The sequence below is a fragment of the Penicillium pulvis genome (genome assembly GCF_028828015.1).
Source record: "Penicillium pulvis strain IBT 33274 chromosome Unknown contig_3_segment0_segment0, whole genome shotgun sequence".
Taxonomy (NCBI): Eukaryota; Fungi; Ascomycota; class Eurotiomycetes; order Eurotiales; family Aspergillaceae; genus Penicillium; species Penicillium pulvis.
The window spans coordinates 1,211,759-1,229,315 of NW_026643077.1; the positions used below are offsets into that span (position 1 = coordinate 1,211,759).

At 46.5% G+C, this 17,557-nt stretch overlaps 7 protein-coding genes across 7 annotated transcripts; 5 read left to right on the forward strand and 2 right to left on the reverse strand.

Moving 5' to 3' along the window:
* Positions 1 to 1,440: 1,440 nt before the first annotated feature.
* Positions 1,441 to 2,042, reverse strand: N7503_006546 (uncharacterized protein; the record flags this gene model as incomplete). Its single annotated transcript, XM_057066093.1, has 2 exons — positions 1,441 to 1,925; positions 1,976 to 2,042. The coding sequence occupies 2 exons, from the start codon at positions 2,040 to 2,042 to the stop codon at positions 1,501 to 1,503; spliced, it is 492 nt and encodes a 163-aa protein (XP_056921562.1). The 3' UTR covers positions 1,441 to 1,500.
* A 404-nt stretch (positions 2,043 to 2,446) lies between these two features.
* Positions 2,447 to 4,101, reverse strand: N7503_006547 (zinc finger BED domain-containing protein; the record flags this gene model as incomplete). Its single annotated transcript, XM_057066094.1, has 3 exons — positions 2,447 to 2,713; positions 2,790 to 3,482; positions 3,538 to 4,101. 3 exons carry the CDS (start codon positions 4,099 to 4,101, stop codon positions 2,447 to 2,449), a joined length of 1,524 nt encoding a protein of 507 aa, XP_056921563.1.
* A 2,863-nt stretch (positions 4,102 to 6,964) lies between these two features.
* On the forward strand, positions 6,965 to 7,488 carry N7503_006548 (uncharacterized protein; the record flags this gene model as incomplete). Its single annotated transcript, XM_057066095.1, has 2 exons — positions 6,965 to 6,985; positions 7,036 to 7,488. The coding sequence occupies 2 exons, from the start codon at positions 6,965 to 6,967 to the stop codon at positions 7,486 to 7,488; spliced, it is 474 nt and encodes a 157-aa protein (XP_056921564.1).
* A 133-nt stretch (positions 7,489 to 7,621) lies between these two features.
* Positions 7,622 to 8,806, forward strand: N7503_006549 (ribonuclease H family protein; the record flags this gene model as incomplete). Its single annotated transcript, XM_057066096.1, has 2 exons — positions 7,622 to 7,989; positions 8,047 to 8,806. The coding sequence occupies 2 exons, from the start codon at positions 7,622 to 7,624 to the stop codon at positions 8,804 to 8,806; spliced, it is 1,128 nt and encodes a 375-aa protein (XP_056921565.1).
* A 491-nt stretch (positions 8,807 to 9,297) lies between these two features.
* Positions 9,298 to 10,095, forward strand: N7503_006550 (P-loop containing nucleoside triphosphate hydrolase; the record flags this gene model as incomplete). Its single annotated transcript, XM_057066097.1, has 1 exon — positions 9,298 to 10,095. The coding sequence occupies one exon, from the start codon at positions 9,298 to 9,300 to the stop codon at positions 10,093 to 10,095; it is 798 nt and encodes a 265-aa protein (XP_056921566.1).
* Positions 10,096 to 10,134: 39 nt separating this feature from the next.
* On the forward strand, positions 10,135 to 12,672 carry N7503_006551 (ABC transporter; the record flags this gene model as incomplete). The annotated part of the gene is made up of 3 exons (XM_057066098.1): positions 10,135 to 10,251; positions 10,291 to 12,249; positions 12,310 to 12,672. 3 exons carry the CDS (start codon positions 10,135 to 10,137, stop codon positions 12,670 to 12,672), a joined length of 2,439 nt encoding a protein of 812 aa, XP_056921567.1.
* Positions 12,673 to 15,048: 2,376 nt separating this feature from the next.
* Positions 15,049 to 16,744, forward strand: N7503_006552 (fungal specific transcription factor domain-containing protein; the record flags this gene model as incomplete). The annotated part of the gene is made up of 5 exons (XM_057066099.1): positions 15,049 to 15,435; positions 15,494 to 15,645; positions 15,708 to 15,881; positions 15,931 to 16,257; positions 16,348 to 16,744. 5 exons carry the CDS (start codon positions 15,049 to 15,051, stop codon positions 16,742 to 16,744), a joined length of 1,437 nt encoding a protein of 478 aa, XP_056921568.1.
* Between the last annotated feature and the right edge of the window lie 813 nt (positions 16,745 to 17,557).

A 17,557-nucleotide genomic window follows, 5' to 3' on the forward strand; every position in this document is an offset into this window, starting at 1 on the left:
TCGCACGTGACTGCCCAGCGCGTTGTTTCACTTTATGGGAGCAGTTGGCTCTCGGCGGCCCCTCAGTAAGTTGCGGCTCCTCGTCCTGCAGGGTTCGTAATGCACGGCTACCGTTGATTCGCAATTAATTATACCAGTCTCTACTAATTTGATCAGTTTAAATGAACTGGTTCTAAAGGAATAAAGGAGTGTTTTATGGTGAGTTCAACGAAGGTTAGAGGAAAAACGGAGGTGGTGAAATAGCAATTAAAACTCCTAAATTTTCAAATATGAGGCCGCAGAGAGTGGTGAGAAGGTAGTTTAAACGCCTGTCCTCTCTGTAGAAAAGTAGTGTTGATTGAATAAGATTGGCTAAACAACAGCACCTTCTCCACCTAGATCTGAGGTCCGTGCATTTTCCTATTACCCTCGAACCCCCCAGGACTTAGGCAAAAAATTATTTCACCCTGCTTGCAAGAAGAACGGCATGGGTACTCCGTACTTCCGCTCCATTCCGAGCCTTCGGGCCAGAGCGAACCACTCGAAAAAAATTCCGGGGAGTAGTTTGGAAATGGAGCCTCAATCGTGGTTGCTCCGGCTCTCCGAAATGTACGGAGTACTCCCTCCCGAGTCTCGTAGTAGAGTCCTTCTCGCCGTAGCATAAGAAAGGCGGCGGATGAGGGTGGACGACTCGGTCGGAAAATAGTTCCCCCCAGCCCTGCCATCAGGTTCCCCAGTCGTGATCGACCCCAGGGCACAAGCTAACGGTTACATAGTGCTTGCTATATAACGTGAGGTCCTATGTAGTTCTTCTTACATATCTTGTTTAACCTAGATTGGAGTATTTCAGGAGCATTTAGGCTCCTAGCCACTCCTGTGACAATCCTAGGATTGCATGTCCTGTCTCCAGGATCAGTGTGAGGGTCTCACGTATGCGTAGAGTTGGATAGTGTCTCCAGATGAAAGATCAATATTAAGAACAACTATTGTCGACTCTAGATACAAGACGTAGCGCGAGGAAGCAAGAGAGAGGTGCTTCCTCGCGTTCAGGGGAACCCAGATAAGCTATGTGGGTCCGTCACTCCGTATATCCTCCACTCATCGTATATGCTTCATGTATATCTAGGCTGTGCCATGACCCGCAAGAACCCGCACCCGAACCCGCCCCATCCTCCCTATGGGTAGGGAAATGGGTCGGTATGTTCAACCCGCACGCGGGTTATGGGTGCTTATGGGAAACCCGCGCGGGTTTGCGGGTTACCCAATGGGTCGTCAAACAGGACAAACATAGAAATAGCTCTCTCTGCATAGATTATGTAGGATTCACTTGTATTTTTGAGTATTACTAGTACAGTTTAGTAGTTTTTAAAACAGAATCTTTATTAGTGAATCATTGAAGTAAATCTTATGTGAAGTGAATATATTGAATAAAAGGCTAATCATATAGGTAGTCACTATCTTCACGTCTAACACGCTTACGCACTCTCCCTGATGTGCGTATTTGAGTATCTACCCCTTCTATCATAGGCAAATCAAGCTTATCATGGTCTTCAGGTGATTTAGACCTTTGAGCCTCCTCTTGCCCTTGTGTATGCTCTTCCTCATCGTCACTGATTGGATCAAGATGAAACTGATCTGGTGGATCATCTCTCTCTCTTCATTTGCTGCTTCAATCTCATCAGAAGAGTAAAACTCCTTCAAGAACTTAAACTGCTCTTCTTGCATATCAAACCTTGAAGTGCAAAGGAACATCATCAATTCTTGAATAGTTGTGGCATTTAGTCTCCCTCTGCGGTAGTGGCAAATATCACGAGCAGTATTAAATAGTCGTTCAACGCCAGCACCAGATGCTGGAACTGAAAGGACATCCCGAGCGAGATTTGCAAGTGCTGGAAATCGGTACTGATTCTCTCTCCAAAATGCTAGAGGAGCAACTTCAGCTATATCTAAAGAGAATATTAATAATAATTAAGTATAAGAGAGAGTTGAAACTTACCGCTATCAAGATACTGCGTAACTTCGTCACGCGGTGCTGCCTGTTGCCTTTTCCCTTTTAGCATCATTTCTAGGCGTGATCCTACCCTAGTCGATGATTGGGAGGGAGTGGAATCATGTCCATTGGCAAGACGGCTTTGGTAGGGGACTAAGTAATCCTTAAAGCTTTGTCGGTATCTCTGGCGCCATTGATCAGGACCAGTCGTCGGTCATAAAGAACTGGAGCTTATTCTCTGGCGCAATAATGGTGCCAATTGCATAAAGGTCACCTCGGATATTATCTGTTTCAGAGTAATAATCTCGAAGCTTCTGCTGGGCAGCCTGAAGTGCTTCAAGCATCTTCTTTTTCCAAGTAGCCTTCTTTCTTTGGAGTTGGGAAATCGCTAGCTCAAGATGTTCAAACAGCTTGTTATAAATCTTGAAGATATGATGGGTCGTGACATCTTTTGTCTTCGAAAGTTCATTAGTAAACTCAAAAAAATGGCTGTGTGATCCAGAGGAGATAATCAATCTGCCGCCACTCCTCGTCGTCTAGCATCAAATCCATCCGATCATATCCCTCACAGAAAGGATTAAAGATAGATTGGAGTCGCTTCGCACGGCGAAGCATAAGAAATGTGGAGTTCCAACGTGTTTTGACATCTTGAATAGGCGTAAGTTTGACTGATTCAGATTGAAGTTTGTAGAACGCTTCCCGGCGTTGAGGACTAGCGTTAATATAGATGGCAAGACTGCGAATCTAGAGAATTAGTTAGTAATATTGATTGGATTATGATATGGCTAGTAAAATCCCTTTCCTTAGTTAACGTTCTCACAATCTCTCGTCCATGATGCTTCGCATTCATGCGAGCTGACTGGGACCGCTGCTCAGTCCATCGTACTTCAGTTGTCTCATTCAGAGGGTCAGCCTTCATAGATCCCAGAAGCCCATTCAGACTGAGTTGAATAACATGAGCGATACAGGGAACCCGTATTAGGGTAATATCATCTGACATAGATTGCTGGAGAGTATCGACTAACGTCTTGTTGTTTGATGCGTTATCAGTAACAATTGCAAGAACTCGATCCTCAATTTTATGTCGCTGAAGGGTCTCGAGGAGAACTACACTTAGATTCGCACCAGAGTGTGTTCCATAAAGCGGTTCGAATCCAAGAAGGATCTCACGATACTGCCAGTCCTCATCAATGAAATAGCCACTGATAGCCATAAATGCCTGTGAGAATGGAGATGTCCAGCAATCAAGCGCGATCGATATCTTAGACCCAGCGGGTAAGTTCTGGAGTATATCCTCCTGTCTCTCCTTCACCGTAGTGTGTAGCCGGCGTCGAATGGTTTTTTGTGAGGGGATCTCAGGGCACGTTGGGGCGGTTTGGGCCATTCTGATAAGGCTGTGGAATTCAGGGTGCTCGACTAGTCGAAACGGAAGCCGTGCAACGGTAAGGAGAGTAAGAAGCTTCTGTTCCCATGTGTCCTGTGTAAATTTCTGATCGGTTGAAGGGTTTCTGCTCTATGAAAATCAATATTAAAGAAGTTAGAAGAAAAGATAAATATTTGATACTTACAGCTGTCTGTATAAACTGGGTAATACCAGATATTTGCGTCTTGTTTTTGGTGGAATTGCGACAATTGATACCCTTTAAATGCTTATTCATTGACGAAGTTCCATGGCGCATAGTAGTTCCAGCGCATAGAGATTGGGGATGCTCAAGGATCTGCCCGCAACGTTTACACATCACCTTTGGCGCACCATCAGAGGCATTTGCTACCTGATCGAACTGGTTCCAAACTTCAGAATGGTGTTTTGAGTCCCAACGTATCCTACTTTGTTTCCCAAAGTCAGTCTGAAGCCACCAATCCACCCAATCACTATGTGTCATGTTCTCGTAGAGGACGTAACCCTTTCGACGATCTGGGCCAACGCGTGTAAGAGATAAAGGGATCGTAAGAGGAGCGGATGGTCGAAGAAACTCTTGATCAAAGGAATTAATTGTCTGCTGGCTGACTGAGAGATCGGATGTGTATAGTAGATGCGAGTTCTCTGGTGGAAGAAAAGTAAGATTCTCTATATCACCATCGTAGATAGATGATGAGAAGCCATCAGCATCAGAGTATTGGAGTTGAGACATAAAAAGCAAAGAGGGGGAATAGATGCTTTAGAAGAATATGAGACTATGGGCACTTACGAGAAATTTTTCAGACTGCGAATTCGTGGATTCAGTGATAAACAGGGGATGTGATTGCGCTGCATGGTTAAAAACTGAGTATGTTGATCTATCATAACTTAACCTATAATCTACGATTCCTATTGGGTAGATTTAATAGATTTATGGGTAACCCGCAAAGAACCCGCAAGAACCCGCGAGAACCCACAACAGACCCGCGAGAACCCCGCGAGAAATCCATAAGAAACCCGCAATAACCCATTGACTTTGCAGGTTACCCATTTACCCAAAATATTCCAACAGGTTGACCTTCTTAAATCCTAAGGTATACTTAGCAGTAATAGATCAACTTTAAACTGATCTCCTGGTCAATCAAGAAGATACAATAATAAAACAAGTCTACATCTAAAGTAACATTAGGATAATATATTAATTGCAGTCTAAGAACGTTTAAATTAAGCTAATTATAACACAAGGGCAAAGAAGTTTAGATGATCTTCTAGTAAATGCACTTCAACAGTTCCATGTTAAAGATATATATTCCCAACTTAACCAATCATTTCCCACCCAAAATCCTTTAAACAACCATAACCTACTTTAACTATATTGGATTTTAAGAATAGTACTATTACCAGACTCGCTCTTTTTACATATAACCTAATTTCTTTCAAATTCATGTTACTTATTATTGAATAACCAGAAATTCATATGCGTGACCAAAACATATGTAAATAACAGTAATCAATCATATGAATAATCAGATTTATCCATCCTATTTAGGGATAGTGTTAGAATTTTATGTAAAGATGGGCTAGCGTGGGTAACCCGCAACCCAACCCGCAACCCGCATGGGGAGGGTTGCGGGTTGACTTGACCTACCCATTTGCGGGTTATGGCACAGCCTAGGAGAGGATATGCCGCAGTCTAGATAAGCGGATTGTTTTGAAGCAGATCTTAGGTTGAACCTCCAAAGAGCAAGGCTTAAATTGTATATTACTTCTAATAGATTAATTGGGTTTCATTGATCGTCTAGGGAGCCCAAGGGGTTGTTCACGATTACTGAGGCTTGTTTTTGATTGGCAATACTGTATCATACACATCGACAGTCTGTTTCAATATCTACTATTGATCGAAATACCCAAAAATAACAATTTTTACCTTGAAGAATTAACTTATGTAGGCAGGAATTGCGAGGGTCTCTCTTAATGTTTCCGTGAAGGAAGGTGAATCGTGGCGGCTCTGTACTTGATTCTGGTCCACATGATCAGCAAGGCGGGTAGACGACGCGTTGGACTAGAGGAAGACCGGGGATACATTTCTCCGGAATAAATATTAGGTAACGCCCTTTCGCAGTATCCACACAACCCAGTCGACTGTCATCGACGCGATTCCTCAATCTTCGCACTCTCATGTCGAAAAAAAGGTATGGACAAAACCTTAAAAAGTATATAAATACCGAGGCTAAGTTTCATGTGATCCATGCAGGCCAGCACAGCTGTTAGAAGCATTCAGCCTAAAGTTTGGCGATCATTTTCGACCAAACAAGTTCGCATGTCCGTTGTCATTTAACGAGGGATCCTCAAGATCCAACGAGGGTTCAAATGAAAGTGAAATAGAGTGGGGCCTGGGCCTGGATCAAGAATCTTCAGACCTCACCCCAACAGCAGATCGCCCGCAAATAGCGTTCATTCGGGAACGAGCGCCCTTGACAGCGGAGTCTGACTTCAAACCAAAGCAATTGCGTTCGTTAAGCTAGAGATTCCAAGATGGCGCGCTTGACTGACACAAGTAGCGCTCTGCATTTACTTTCGCCTTCATAAAGAAGAGGGCTATCACAGAGACGACGATATCTTTCGTGCCGTGTACCTTCAAGAACGAACTGCTGAAAATTTCGTCCGAGGAATTTGCGGGAAATCCTCCACTGACAGTACACGCGTAAAAGAGCTCATATTTTTGGACACCGATAGGATTATAGACAAGACGAATGATGAGGTTTTACGCAAAATGCCCAACGAACAACCTCTGGATATTGAGTTTATAGAACTCTGTGCAGATTCAGTGAGTACTGAGAATGCTGTTGGTGATTTAAAAATGTGGGTATATATTTAGCTCTAGGAGGGGATCAAAGGTTGTCAGATCCGCGTGATCCAGCTGTGCAGAAGCTGTTTGAACTGTTTGCATTTCTCTGGAAGATTCCAGCAATACTTGTATCTGCCATACACACAGAAGCATACGATGCATGACTTAGGCTATGTAAGCGACTGTATTTATAAAAGACTGGAAAATTACTATTTTTATTTTCGCCTGATAAGGTCTAGCGTGTCTTAATTTTGAAAATGAAGCCTTGGCAGTGTAATCTCATGTCTGGATGCGCGGGAGACATTGCGAGTACCGGAGCGCCCAAACTTACTTCCCGTGTCGACTAAATCGAACCTTGCCGTCGACATGCACTAAATTTCGAAAAATGAAAGTAAGCTTTAGGTTCATTTTTCATTTGGTGTTTATGGGGAATTTGATATGATCAAGGAAGAAACCCCACCGGACTATGTAATAGCCTTGCTTGACAACATTCTTTGGCTGATATCAATTTGCCACATAGCAAAGCATGGAAAAAAACATCGTTCAGTCGTCTGCACGCAGTCTCTTTACTTCAAAAATGCCGTTAACGATGAACTTCAGGTATTATCAGTCATCAAGCGCTCATCATGTATGCTTACCTGCATAGAGATCTGCACATTGCACCATCAACTTGCCCAAGACGAAGCTGAAACCTTCATACGAGTTCTCGATTTCCTATACAAAGGATATTACGAAGATAATCTCCAAAATGGTCGACTTCCCGGCGCTGGTAAGATCATGCATATGATTGAACAAGAACCAGATCCATCATCAAGACAGTCCGGCGTTATGGAAGGTATTCGCCGCATTGCTCATGTCCATGCTCGGGTTGCTGTTGCGGCTAGAAAATATCGGATTGATTCGTTAGAGTCACTGGCCTGTCAGAACTTTTCCGCATGGGCGGAGTGGCATTGGCAATCCTCTTCATTTATCCTCGTCGCAAAAGACATAATCTATTCCCAGATTGCCGGTATCTCCACTCTTCAGAATATCATCCTTGACACTATGCTAAGAAAATTCCATGTTTCTGTTCAAAAGGCTCAATTTCAAGAGCTCCTCAAAAGGTACGGCAGCCTCGGGTCGGTTTTTATCACCAAAATTATCGAGCATTATCGAGCAAGGTCAAGGCATACAGCCCCTGCCGGTGGAGAAAAGTCTTTCGCTACAACTGCTGCTGGGAAAACCGAGCTTTTGTCGTCTATGTCGGCATTGCTTCGCGGATATCAATGTTAAAGTTTTTTTACCTGAAGACCGCAGCGGATCATCTCGATGCAGACTCTGTCTTACACGACAAGGGTGATGATTTTCTTCAAGTCTTGCGGCACTGAGACTACGAACGGGTCCTGTTTTCGCTATCCCACCAACGATGCTTCGACGTCGACCGGCAGGTGAGAGAGACTGGTCTGGATGGTCACCCATGGAGGCTCAAGCCTGGAAACCGGGTGGATGTCTAACGACTCCCTCGGGAGCTTTGACGAGAAACTGGGAGAGTCGAAAGGCATTCGTCTTGGCACCGTGGCAAGCACCGCCAAATGTGACGATCGAGGACCGGGACGCTGCTGTGCAACGTCATAACCAGATACTTGGGAAAGCCCCAGAAGAGAAACCCCTGATTATGTATACTGACGGAAGCGGCATCGAGAGTAAAGTAGGAGCAGCAGCAGTAGATGAGACGGGAAAGCACATCGCTCTAAGCCAAATGGGTGATGACGACTCGTCAACCGTGTACTCTGCGTAGCTACGGGCCATAGAGATGGCTCTGGAATTAGTTCTCGGTGGCAATGAGTCCAGGCTCAGACGCGCAAAAAACGGCTTGACCATATTCGCGGATAGCCAAGCGGCACTGAAAGCGCTCCGACGACCGCGCATGCCCTCTGGCCAGGTTTACCTGGTTGGATGCCTGGACCTTATCCGCCAATTGGCGAACAAGGGCATTCGAACGGAACTCAGATGGATTCCAGCTCACCAAGGTGTGGCAGGCAACGAGATCGTGGACACACACGCGAAAGAAGCTGCACAGAGGCTCGAAGAACCGCGGAACTCGCTCAATCGGTCCATCTGCCTCGCGGCTGCAGCCAAACGGCGGCTGCACCGAGAGGCGAAAATCGAGTGGGAGAGGGCATGGGCGCTAGAAAAGATCAGTCGGCCGACCAGGCGACTGATCGAAGTACCCACAAAGAAGACACTCCAATATTGGTTTGGGCTTCGCAAAGCAACTACCTCAATCCTGATACAGCTGCGCACAGGACGAATCGGACTAAGCGCCTATCTCGCTCGCATCAACCGACGAGAGTCGGCACGATGCGACTGCGAATTGGGCAACCAGACAGTGACTCACGTCCTGCTGGAGTGCCCGCTCCACCGAGCGGAGCGGGACTGGATGCGGCGCGCCCTGTCGGGGCAAGGGATCGTCATTCGTCGAGACGAATTTCTGACACGCCCCGAAGCGCGCACTACCGTTGCCGACTTTATGGTCAAAACAGGGGTTCTGAACCAGTTCCAAGCAGTGGATCCAACTGCTCTCGGTGTAGAAGAAGTAGAGAGAGAATGACCCCCAAGAACAGTGTGACGGAAGAAGAAGAATAGTGCCCGCGAGGAGTGGAGTGCCAGGTCAACTGCACTCTCTTGAGTCAAACGAGCGCGCTAGCGGTTGCCGACAGATAAGATGGGTGACGGAGATTACAGGGGCAAGTTTGGGGCAGGTGGTGTAAAGGTGGAGCGGAGCCCAAGCCAAGGCGGTGAGTGCCAGGAACGTTCATTTTAATGCGGTGCAAGTGGTTAAACACTTACACATCTGCTTTCCTTTGTTGTTTTATTGTTTTGTTTCTACATTCGATGGGGCCAGCGAGAGGCTCGGGCTACGAGTTTCTTAAAGGTCACCAATGGGCTGGTCACCTTTTTTTAAAGCTGTCGGCAGGCCCGACAGCACTCCCGCATAGCAGCATTTATATAGAGTGAGCAACATCGGGCGAATGAATTCATCATCATAGGCATTTAAGGTCTTATAATCAAGAAATCCCAACACGGATTCCCACCCTGTTTATGTTCGACATTTTCATAACATGCCTCCAAGTAACGATAGCTGGCTGGAGGCTTCAAGACGTCAAAGCCAATATCGGCACCTTACTTCGATATGCGACAACTTACGACTATGTAGTGCTTTCCATCTCAGCCATGGCTGCTATCGCAGGCAGCGCAGCGCTCCCGGTAATGTCCATTGCATTTGGAAGGTTGGCAGGAGTTCTCAATGAAGCGTACAGCGGTGTCTTGGATCAACATGACCTGAATGACAAAACTGTGAATACTGTTCTGTATTTGATATACCTGGCCATCGGTGAATTCTTCACTGTAGCTCTGTCAACGGCCGGTTTCATGCATTTCGGCGAGCGAATTAGCTGCGGCATGCGGGAGCAATTCGTGAAGGCTTGTTTGAGACAAAACATCGGCTTCTACGATACGATCCAAACCGGGGAGTTGACGACCCGCATTACGGCCGATACGAATTTACTGCAAGATGGCATCTCAGAAAAGCTGGGTCTCGCATTTGCTGCGCTAGCAACCTTTGTGAGCGCCCTGGTGGTTTGCTTTGCAAATAACTGGAAGTTGACACTTATGCTCTGCTCCATGGCTGTTAGTATTATCATGACGATGGCAATCGGTTCTCATTTAGTCACCAAATGGGGGACAGAGTCGTACGGCTTGTACGCCGAAGGAGACAGCCTTGCAAACGAAGTCCTTGGTTCTGTGAGAATCGCCATGGCCTTCGGGAGCCAGGAGAAGCTAGCTCAACTTCACGATGGACGTCTAGCCAAGGCCGAGAAGCCTGGATTTCGCATTTAAGCAACCTTTGGCATTATGCTTGGCGTCACATTTCTCATCATGTATCTTGGATACGCGATTTCCTTCTGGCAAGGCGCCAGGTTTCTCGGTGCAGGCGACATCCGCCTGGCTTCCGTTGTTACTATCCTGCTCGCCATCATGACTGGCACATTTTCGGTGGGAAACATGCCAAGCAACCTTTGAGCTTTGATCAAGAGCCTGTCTGTGGCCGCGAAAATATTCGCCGTCATCGACAGACAATCGCCGATCGACCCGACATCCGGATCTGGGTCAACATTGCCTGCCGTTCGTGGCGAGATCCGATTCGAAAATGTGAAATTGATCTACCCTTCGCGGCCAGGAGTCACTGTCATGAAGGATCTAAGCCTCACTATTCCAGCCGGCCAATCCACTGCCATCGTTGGAGCAAGCGGATCCAGCAAATCTACCATCATTAGTCTCCTACACCGATTTTACGAGCCAATCGATGGCAAAGTATTACTAGATGGGCACGATATAACCACATTAGATCCTCGGTGGATCCGACGACAGATGCCGCTCGTTGGCCAAGAATCGATGCTGTTCAATACGTCTATATACAACAATATTGCATACGGCTTTATTGGGGCCGATCTGGAGCATTCTCCTCCTGATGTAAAGAGAGAGGCTATAGAGCAGGCTGCGAAACTAGCCAACGCTCACGATTTCATCTCCAACCTCCCGAAGTCTTACAGCACTGAAATCGGCGAGTCTGGCGGTTTGCTCTCTGGTGGTCAGAAACAGCGTATAGCCATTGCCCGTGCGATCGTTTCAAACCCGAAAATTCTGCTTCTAGACGAGGCCACATCGGCTTTAGACTCGAAATCAGAAAAAGTCGTACAAGCAGCGCTTGACAGCGCTTCTGGCTCTAGGACTACCGTTATTATTGCACACCGTCTCTCTACCGTCAAGAAGGCGGATAAAATCATCGTTCTCAGCAACGGCGCTGTGGTGGAAGAAGGTACACATACCGAGTTGCTCGAAAAAGGTGGTGTGTACTCCACTCTCATCTCGAAACAGCAGATCAATGAGAAGAAGAGCGCTATAGAGGAAGCTACAGACGCTGCCACAAGCGAAACAGTATCACGGCAAGAGAAGACGGAAATGCAAAGCTTCGAACATTCCGTAAAACTTTATCCAGATGGAGGAGCCGATGAAGAAGCTGGTGAAATTTCCCAGCCAAGCGAAAACAGCAAACAACATATTACGACGTGGACACTCATACGCACAGTTGCACGACTCAACTTACCAGAACAACATTGGATGGTACTCGGGTTATTCTGCTCCATTATATGCGGCGCTGGATTTCCTGTGTCAGCAGTCTTTCTGGCGAAGCTGATTGTAGCCATGACTCAGTTCAATGTCACGCAAGATCGAGCGCGTCTGACAAGCGACACAAGCTTTTGGAGCATCATGTACATAGTTTTGGCGGCTGGCCAATTACTATCATTTTCGATTGAAGGTGTCGCCTTTGCCTATTGCGGCGAGCGACTCGTACGTCGCGTACGAATGGAGCAATTTCGCCATATGCTTCGGCAAGATGCATCGTACTTTGACAAGATGACCACCGCGGAGCTCACTGCAACCATAGCTGGCAACGCATCAAACATTGCCGGACTCAGTGGAACCACACTTGGCAGCCTGCTCAACGTGGTGACGACCCTCCTTGGGTCTCTTATTCTCTCCATTGCAATTGGATGGAAGCTGGCTTTAGTAACGGCGTCTTCCATACCGATTCTTATCGTATGTGGCTATCTTCGATTTGGCATTCTCTCCAAGTATCAAGTTCATACCAAAAAATGCCACATTGAATCAGCAACTGGCGTGTGTGAAGCCATCGCGATGATCCGGACCACGGCTTCGTTCGGGCTCGAACACCATGTCGCACAAACTTATTCTGCTGCGCTTGGCAAGCAGCGTCGACTTAATATCCTACCTGTTATCAAGGCATCCATTCTATATGCGGTGTCGCAATCACTTGTCTTTCTTTGCATGGCCCTCGGCTTCTGGTACGGAGGCATGCTAGTCATTGCGAAAGAATACACGGTCTGCAGTTTTACATCTGCTTCGCCGCAATCAAATTCGGAGCACAGTCTTGGAGTACCATCGATCGGCTGCCTCCTGGGAACTGCGCCCGTAGTTCTACGAGTAATCAGGTTTCCGGGGCCTACTGATGCGTTCCTAGAACCACTATAGCTGGGTGGAGTCCTAATCTACGGCTTCAGAGGCTGTTCCATCAGTATCAAGGACTCGCACGAGGTGATGGACCCACATGATCACAGTGTCGATCCCAGGAACAGTGCATATGTGATGCCAGGAGCAACACTGTTCCCAGAGGCTCTCGCGTCAATCCTAAAGACGGTTCAAAAGGTTCTGGGAACTGTGTTCTTTGTTCCTGGGAACCTTGTTGCTCCTCGCATCACATGCACTGTTCCTGGAAGCAGCCGTGTTCTCTGCGATGTACCCGAGTTTAAACAGCGACGCCACTCCAGTCTCGTTCTAGAAACATCAAGATTGACAGCCCGTCCAAATTTAACAGAATATCGACCTGTCTACTGATGCGCCAGGGTTCGATGGCACTAGACGAGACATCACGTTATCTCTCCTGCCTTGAGGGGGGATGCGGTCATCGTCCGTGTACGCTCGACTAACCAAATTCTCCCTGGCCAGTTCCTTCTCCTATCTATACTATCCAGATTGAGGCGGTCTGATAGCTTTATCCCGAAGAGATACCGTGGTAAAGGTGGGAAAGAATCTTGACTGGCCCCTCTCAGGATCTTTCCGGAATAGCGCTTTAGTCTTGGTTAAAAATCGAAAATGTTATACAGTAGCTCGGGTTCTTGTTTAGCATCCAGAGATTGTGTCTTTCTGGCTCAATGGTGCTAGAGACAGGTTTGATTAGTGATCTTGGAGACGGGCCTGGTGTTCCTGGTGGCCTATGTGGTGATCCTAGAGACCGATATAGTGTTCCTGGGGACAGATTTGGCGGTCCTGGACACGGGCTTGGTCGGCTGTCCTGAAAATAATGTTGAGTTGTCTTACAGACAAGTCTAGTGGTCCTGGCCACGGGCGGCCAAAGGATCTCTAGAGACATACTTTCTCGGTTGCAATCATACCGTTTTTGCAAGGACTGTCTGAGCTAAGCCGTCCGGAATCAGGACTGGTGAGTAATCAAATATCCACAACAGGTGCACCCCTCAAGTCTAGAGTCGGAATCACTTGGTCTTTTGGAGCGATCAAGGCCTCACGAGCTACATAGGACCGTTTTTGTCATTCTCGGGGCCTAGCGACGATTAGACACATCGGTGCATTACCGTATACCTCGACTCTCATTTTTGGCCTCCGTTAGGGGAAGCTTTTGTGCTGCACAAAAGAAGTCACCAAGGAGAGACAAGTACTGTGTTTTCAAGTCATCCTTCCACTACCACCAACTAGTTCTAAGCCTTCACGTATCCTAAGATGCGAAAATTTGTCGCTTTACTTGGTCGACATTCACCTATTCTCTTCAGGCCCATCAAATCCCGTCTCCAGGACCACCAATTCCCGTCGTCAGGGTTCATCAAGCCCATCCAAGAACCACCAAATCCCGGGGCTTTTGATGGTTCCTTTGAAAAATGCGACATGGACTGCTTGGTACGAGGAGCAGATGGACCCCTTGGTATCTCCCAACTTGGATCTTTGTCGTCCCCGGAGTGATCCAGTAGTGGATGTGGCGCAGTTTCTGGAATCGGATCAAATCCCCAATATGATAGCCCGGGAATGGCGGCTTTATCTCTACTCCTTGACCATAGAGCTAAGCGCTGTATCCTGTTGTTATCCCTGTTTGAATAAATAAATATGATTCGCGGGAACATAGCCGGCAGCTAGGGAATGTAGAGACGAATTATAATATCACGTCAGAGTGGACAAGGTTTACCTTCATAACCGGATTTTGGCATCTAGGTGCAATCTGTTTTTGGAAATTTGTAGTCGGCTCCCTCATATTCGATACGATTAGGCATAATACCCTTGTCGGTGATGAAAGGTGCACGTAAGTTTGACATGGCAGATAAGATACAGGTTTCATTCTGGGAAGTGAGGAGACCTCTAGTCGAGCTTAGCGTGGTTCACGTTGGAGCGCATGAGCAAGTGCGTGGGAAATGGAAATGAAACAGATTTCTATTGTTGCGGATAACTAAGAAATTTCATTATTCAGACAACAGAACCCGGAGGCTCATATTGTGTTGCCAGATAAGAACTAAAATTACTAACGTAATTCCCAGCGGAGCGAGCCACCCGGTCGGCTCATCTCAAACAAAATTAAGGCTAGCGGAGAAATTTCTTGAAATGGACTATGCATTTGAAGTGGGACTTTGGAAAACCAGGAGGGAGATATTCCAGGTAAAGCTGGATTCGACTATCGCTGTACCACACCAAGTCAAGCCCAGCCGTGTCAAACATACGATTGATGACGCTATGACGTAACCCTGTATATATCGATAGGGATGATCCTCTGTATAAATATTACATATCAGCGGGTTCCCGCCACCGGCTGAATTTTTAAGCAAAAGTATCCATCTCGAGCTTTTTCCCTTAGGACAAACTTATACGACATGCTACCACTCAAGTCATACATTGATATTGCTCTGCATCCTACTGAAAAAACTTGCGAGGCTGGGGAAACTCTCATACCGCAGCATCGGAAAGCAAGCACTGCCTGTTCAGCTTGTCAAAAACGGAGATCAAAAGTACGGATGCTACCCGCAAGAAAAAGTGCCACCCCCTGACTTTGACCAGTGTGTAGGGGGTGTACCCTGCGTTCCTTGTCAAAAAGCTGAGACAGAGTGCGTAATCAATACCGAGAACGACGGTCGTCGTAAAATCAAGTTCATCCAACAAATCGAATCGCTGGAACAGGACCGTGACTTGCTTCTTAAACTCGTGGAGACCATACGCATGGATGATGCGCAAACGGCTTCAGGAGTTTTGAAGCTGATTCGCGATAAAGGGACATTAGCGGAAATTCGACATTATCTAGCTCAAAGCCCTGCTACCGACAATTACGATAACATTTCCAGACAAAACCAACAGAACCGAAGTAAATTTATGGACATAAATCGTCTATCTGATATCCCTATTTTCGAGGTTCCTGCGAAGCCATGGACGTCTACCACAGCTGACGACGACTTCGCTTCTCACCTGATTTCTCTTTATTTTACATGGCAGCACTCTATTTCGTATTACCTAGATCGTGACCTGTTTCTACGAGATATGTGCTCCAAGGACTTAAGCTCTCACTTCTGCTCACCGTTGCTTGTTAATAGCATTTTAGCTGTGGCCTGCGTGAGTTGTATATTGACTTCTTGGAATACAGATCGCTGATGGGATTTTCAATGCACAGTTCTACTCGGACTACGATGAAGCTTTTGTTGTACCAAATGTAATCAGTTCCCGCGGTGAACATTTCTTTGAAGAGGCAATTTCTCTGCTTCGCAAAGAAAACGGAGAATTGTCTCTTCCCTCCCTACAAGCGAGAGGGAATCTTTATACTTGGTACGTACCGCTCGAGTTTTTCTAGGATCGCACAGACGGTGAAGATTGATTAAATTGGACAGGGCTTGTGGGATGGGTAGGGAAAAATTGGCCCTGCAACAATTGACCGAAATGGCAGCCTGTATCAGTCAAGTGACTGAAAGTCGAGAGACGCTCATAGAAGAAGCGAATCATGAGGGCCAGGAGATGGCAAGAGTCATTGATATTGCAATATGCGGCCTCTTCAGTTTGAATTCGTAAGTACAATTCACCACACTTATATTCATAAACTAATCACGCGCGTAGACATGCCACGCTGAGGTTAGAAAAACCATCAATGATAAAAGGCCTCTTGTATGAGAATTTCCCGCAAATTCAATTCTCGACAGGCCCATGGATCCCTTATCCTAGACAAGCTGACCCAGTTCCAGTCCACTCTTATCATGTGACGAGAGCTATGTTCGATCTGGCCGTTATCTTGCGAGATTGTTCTAATTACCTGTTTCGGGAGGCGAAGCCTACTTGCTCTGACCTTACGAAGATCGACTCATTATACGCACGCCTACAACAGTGGGCCGAAGATAATTCAGAATCCATCGATAATGCAGAAGTTCCCGCTTTCATAGAGATGGGGTGAGTCAAGCTAATTGATCCTTGCAAATTAAATCTGACCCCATCGTCGTGAAGTATGCGATATTACAGTGCAGTCGCGTGTTTGTCCAGGTGGGTCGAAGCAAGCACCCCAGACAGTGAAAGAGATATTCAGAAGCGGTTCAAAAGCCTATTGGTTTTCGCAGGCTGGGGTATACGTACAATCCTGAACCAATACCGCTCTTTGTGGTCTGTGAAGTTTATGTCGGTGGAATCTACACATTATGCGGTTGTCGCTCTATTTGCACTTTTGGAAAACCTGCAAGATGAGAATAATATCAAGGCCTTTGAGGATGTTTTGGTCAGTCTTCGCACTTTTGCGCACCGCTGGCCATTTGCGAAGGAGGCATATCAATTAATGCAGCTGGTAGCTGCCCAAAAGGCCAAGCTTCCTCCTTCAACGCGCATCCTTCTCTCGGAGAATGACATCAAGCATGCAGAGCACGCCCAGCAACTCTCAAATTTCTAATGACCGAAGTCGTGATAACTGTGAGAGCTGTGACCTGTTGTTTTCGGTCTTATTAGACTCGTTGGTCGATCTTGCCGATTTCTTCTCGTTAGCGTCATGGCTCTCACAGGAGGTATGATGCCTGCAATTCTTGGATTATCAACAACACAGATACGTTCGAAAGACCATATGCCTCCAGTTAAGCTCCGATGGCTTTGAGAAGTGGCTGCGGAGACAGGCCAAATAGAAAAGCTAAAGTTTATTAAATTAACGGTGGAAGACGGGTTTATTTTTGAGAAGTAATCATAGTTCCCACAAAGACCGTTACAGCAGGAGTAACAAGGCTCCTAGAACTATGAAACACTGTTCCCAGGGGCGCTATATGGATGCCAGAGATCATCAAGAGGCTCTGGGGACTGTATTGGTCCTAAAATAGACCTGGCACTCATCCTCAACTAGACCCACCAAGATCCAACTTTGAATCTTAGACTGTTTTAGAAATAAAAATAATAGATTCCCGAGCTGGTTCTGTGACCACAGTCCTAGAACTCTGCTCGTCGTCAAACTCGAGTTCGAGTACTTCGGTAGTTCTGGAACCGCGTGAGTCTTGCGACCCGCGATCTGGAATTGATTTGGTTCTGCGACTCAGGTTCCAGAATTTTCCTGGCCGTGGTACTTGGGTTCAAATAGTTCCGTAGTCTGAGAAGTCTGGGAACCCGAGTTCTAAAACGCTTCTCTATCATCTAGCATTATTCTCGTCGTGATATCTCTACTAAGCATGATTATACTGACGAGATTTTCTGGTCGTATCTGTGAACCTTCCATTGGTGGAAT